We start from the raw sequence: 4,173 nt of genomic DNA, 5'->3' as shown, positions 1-4,173 counted from the left end.
GATCTGGCTTGCTGCAAACAAGACATTGTACATGGGCAGCCCTTTTTTGGTGGCTTTAAGAAGAGCTGATGCAATATTTTCACAGATAATAGCAACATACTCAGCCATTTCTAGTTTTATAATTTAAGACTTTACGCTAGTTGAAGGCTGTTTATTTGTAGCACAGGGCAAAATAGTCTTACAAAAATAGGTAGTACCAGCCTGCTATGGCTTTAGTGTGTATATACATATACACATACACGCCCACATTACAAATCCAGTTTTCTTATTAAATGCTCAGATTTGGCCAAGTTGATGAGACATACTGCATCAGTGTAAGGCGCTTTCACTTTAACCACCAATTAATGAAATGCAAATCACTGCAGACACATTCTTTATCATCTTTCATGCCGTCACCCCAAGTCCAAATTTAATGGGACTTCAGAAGCAACCTTCACGGCTTAGCCAAGCTTGATCAATCAATCAGTCACTATTTGCTTTACAGTAGTCCCTTGCTGATAGACACTATTGTGAATCACAAAAATAAAAAGACGGGAAAACATGTCAAGACTAATGTAAAGTGGAGACTTGTAATTAATAACAAACAGGATTTAAAAATAAACCAGCCATTGTGGGTTTTTATACTAGATGTGTATTCCAGATTGAAACTTTGAAAGCCTGTCAATTAATCAATGCAAGACCTTTGTAAAACTCACCCAGCTATCAATGTGGCAGGAAGCCTGGTCCCTTTATAAACACAAGTCAAGATGCCTGGTTTCTTATGGTATTGTTTTATTTTACATGAAACACAAACATGTTGAGACACAATACTCAAAGCTGAATAACTCCAACAACTCCAACACATTGTTACTGCTTCTGATGCATATCAATTCTTGTGATGTTCTTCCAGACAGTCTTACTGCCTTCTAAAATCGAAGTTACAGTCTTCATAAACAACATTCTTCAAGGGCAATGGTCTTGATGGTTTTCAGATTGTACAGAACACCCAAACCCATATATAAATCATTTTCTGGGACGCAGCACAGTTTCATTTTCCTATTCTTTGCACCACCCAGTCCTGCTGGCAGAGAGGGCAACGGTTGTTCTGCTTCACCCACAGCGACATGCAGCAGTTGTGAAATGAGTGGTTGCATTCTCCCCAAACCACTGAAAGAAAAAGAATCACAACCAACACATTAGTGAGACTTCAGTCTTGTTATCTAAAGCTAGCCAGTTCTTTGAACAGGGATGTATAGTCATGATTTTCAAAAGGAGCAAAATAACAATTTAGCAAACCAGTTCTATAAGCGCTAACACCTATCTGTCAATAAGTGACAGCGATGAAAGTGACTCTCAGGATTAATACATAATCATAATAATAATAATATTTAGAAAACGTAATTTAAGTTTTGATAATTTTAAGCGTGCTGATAGTAGGCCAGATTTTAATGTGTTTTGTTGTATTAACAATATACAAGTTTGAGATTAAACAATATATTATTTTTGATAATGATACTTATTGCCTTTATTATTCATTTTTAAAAACATTTGACGTTTGTATTATTATTATTATTATTATTATTATTATTATTATTATTATTAAACAATGGTAGATCTAATTCCATTTTTAAATACAAATTCGTACTTCTGCTTGTTACTTTTTCAACGTTTTGCATAAACGTATCCTTGTTAACCAGTGCATATACAAAGACCGTAATAATACTTTTGCTTTATACTTGAGGGTGTACAATACAATGTAATTTTATTATAAAACAAAACTGTTACTTTGTTCCCACTGACACACAAGCTTTTAACAAAGGAATGTTTAAATTGAGTTAAGATGTTGCTACAAGGTTGTGTGTTAGCGGCTTCTCAATAACAGCATGAAGCATGTGAACCTTGAGATCTAATATAAACACTGGCCTCCAATAATCGCCGGTCTCCAACACATACCGGGTCTGCTGGCAAATATTGTAAATAAATGCCAGAGGTGTTTAATTGAAGTTTTACTGTAGCTCATTTCATCACTGACTGGGTTGTACTCTGTGGAATATCTCTCAGTTGCGGTGGTGGGCAGAGAGCTGTGTAGAAGCGCCTTGGATGTACCCAAAGTAAAGTGGGTTAACTAGTGGGCTAAATAATAAACGTACCTGGCTCTGCAAGGTGTATGTTATAAAACAGAACCGTGGAACTAGGCTAGGTATGGTCTGAAGCATATGACTTCTTCAATAAATGTGCTCTGTGCTTGTACCCACAATCCGTCATCTACAAGTAACATACAGTTAAATGTTGAATAGTCCATTGCTTAATGCTCTAATTAATACAATATTTGGATAATATAGAAAGTGTGACACTTGAAGGATAATTGTCATTAAGTGGCCTTATTTAGCATTTAGGATTAAGTAATTAATGAGTAGCAATATTCTATTTGAAAAACAATCCTAATCATTTTTCCAGAGAAATGGTTATATTGGTATCCTTCTGAATGTCACATTCTACACATACCCCCAGGGAGTTTATTTATAGAAACACGTAATGCTAAACGTGACAACAACTTGGATGGACACAGCTTGATGTCACAAAACAGTCTGCCTAGACACCTGCTGCATGGGGTTCAGTTTATCAGATGCCATTCGAATAAAACGCTTCACCAGAGTATAGCAGTACATTTGTATACAAGTGTAAACTCATAGAGACTTAATTTAAATTGCACATACAACTTGCCTGCCTTCAATGAACTGATACGACTCCATTATTTTAAAAAAATTAAATAACTTTGTTATTTGTCTATTACATACATACTGTATTTATTAATACAGCTTACATTAGTGAAAACACTGGATTTGATGACAAGCACTAGACTTACCAACACAATCTTCCTGCTTGTTTTCTGCCTGGCATCGAAGGCAAGCATCTAAATGGGGGGGGGGGGGGGGAAACGAAAAGCTGTAAAGGAACTTACTGAATGAATATAAAACTAATTAAAACGGGCATTTTGCAGTATTACCTTACAATAGGTCATGGCTGCAATCGATGGACACCTTGCAGTATTTATTTATTCTTTGGATTATGCATGACTAGCCAATTCGCTTTTACCACAGTAATAAGGCTAGGGTCAGCACGAAACGGGCATGTTTAATCATCTACATCAAAACCAATAACAGCGATGCCAAACAAGCGACTTCTTCAGCATAGCCAGTGCGGTTCTCAAAATGAGATCATGTGAACGTAATAACAAAACAATAACAAACGGAAAATAATCCTATATTTTGTATACTTAAATAAAAACGTTGTGTTTTTATTTAAGTTTTATGTGTGTAATGAATATGTATGGTTGCAAGATTGAAACACACTGTTTAGACCCAAATTGTTTACATGATTTTTTACTTGATGTATGGTAGCTACTGGTAACCTTTAGTTTCCAGCGTACGTCTCGTAATTACAATGAAGAACTAAAAAGTATGAAATAAAAAGCTACAGTACCAATAAAAAATACAATCTAGGAGCCTTTATAAAAAATAAAAATAAACACCGCAGCAGAATCAAAGTACTATGTTTTCATAAAAAAATTATTTCTGATAAGCACTCGACATTACTACTGATCATGGATTATGCACACCAGCTGTACAAAATCAACTTCCTGTCTGAGAGCCGGGGTTTCTTATCCTTACCCATAACCTGGACTCTGCAAATTGCACAGGTATCACACTCCACGTCCCAGCTCCACATCGCAACGGCGTTCCATTTCTTTAGAGAGAACATCTTGTCCCCTCCACCTTTACCAGACACAGATCCTCCACTGTGAGAAGGCACCAAACCGGATTCATCTCCGTCATCCATCTCCGCCATAGCAGGGAAACAACACGGGAAACAAAATGGACGAGGACGCACCGGACGGCTAAGCGTCTCTCTCTGTCGCGGTAGAGCTGCAACTTGCAACGGAAACAGAGCCTTCGTATATTGGCTGAAATCGAAACTGAATATCACGTGGTTCTCAAAAAAAAAAAAAGCAACACAAATAACACGTGCAGTTACTGCAATTACGCATTTGGCCTCTGTGGGGAACCAGCGTATTACATACAAGCAAAGGGTTGAGGGATTTGCAACCTATCCCGTAACTATTGTCAGTCACGTTCAGGGAAATACCTCGTTTTTTTTTGGTAGTTGCGGATGTTATGCCTTACAAACGTTTTG

At 36.9% G+C, this 4,173-nt stretch overlaps 1 protein-coding gene across 1 annotated transcript; it reads right to left on the bottom strand.

The window, feature by feature from the left end:
• Positions 1 to 754: 754 nt before the first annotated feature.
• rnf7 (ring finger protein 7) lies at positions 755 to 3,929 on the bottom strand. The gene is made up of 3 exons (XM_034038663.3): positions 3,651 to 3,929; positions 2,846 to 2,893; positions 755 to 1,146 (listed from the first exon to the last, which is right to left on the bottom strand). Exons 1-3 carry the CDS (start codon positions 3,826 to 3,828, stop codon positions 1,028 to 1,030), a joined length of 345 nt encoding a protein of 114 aa, XP_033894554.3. The 5' UTR covers positions 3,829 to 3,929; the 3' UTR covers positions 755 to 1,027.
• Between the last annotated feature and the right edge of the window lie 244 nt (positions 3,930 to 4,173).

The sequence above is a fragment of the Acipenser ruthenus genome, chromosome 17 (assembly GCF_902713425.1).
Source record: "Acipenser ruthenus chromosome 17, fAciRut3.2 maternal haplotype, whole genome shotgun sequence".
NCBI classification, from domain to species: Eukaryota; Metazoa; Chordata; class Actinopteri; order Acipenseriformes; family Acipenseridae; genus Acipenser; species Acipenser ruthenus.
Note: the sequence above shows the minus strand (reverse complement) of the source record. Positions and strands in the feature narration are given on the sequence as shown.

Coding starts and splice junctions, on each gene's coding strand:
- rnf7 (XM_034038663.3), bottom strand. CDS start 3,828: ATGGCGGAGATGGATGACGGAGATGAATCCGGTTTGGTGCCTTCTCAC. Junction 2,894..3,650: donor TTGCAGAGTCCAGGTTATGG/GTAAGGATAAGA, acceptor CCCCCCATTTAG/ATGCTTGCCTTCGATGCCAG. Junction 1,147..2,845: donor CAAGCAGGAAGATTGTGTTG/GTAAGTCTAGTG, acceptor TTTTTCTTTCAG/TGGTTTGGGGAGAATGCAAC.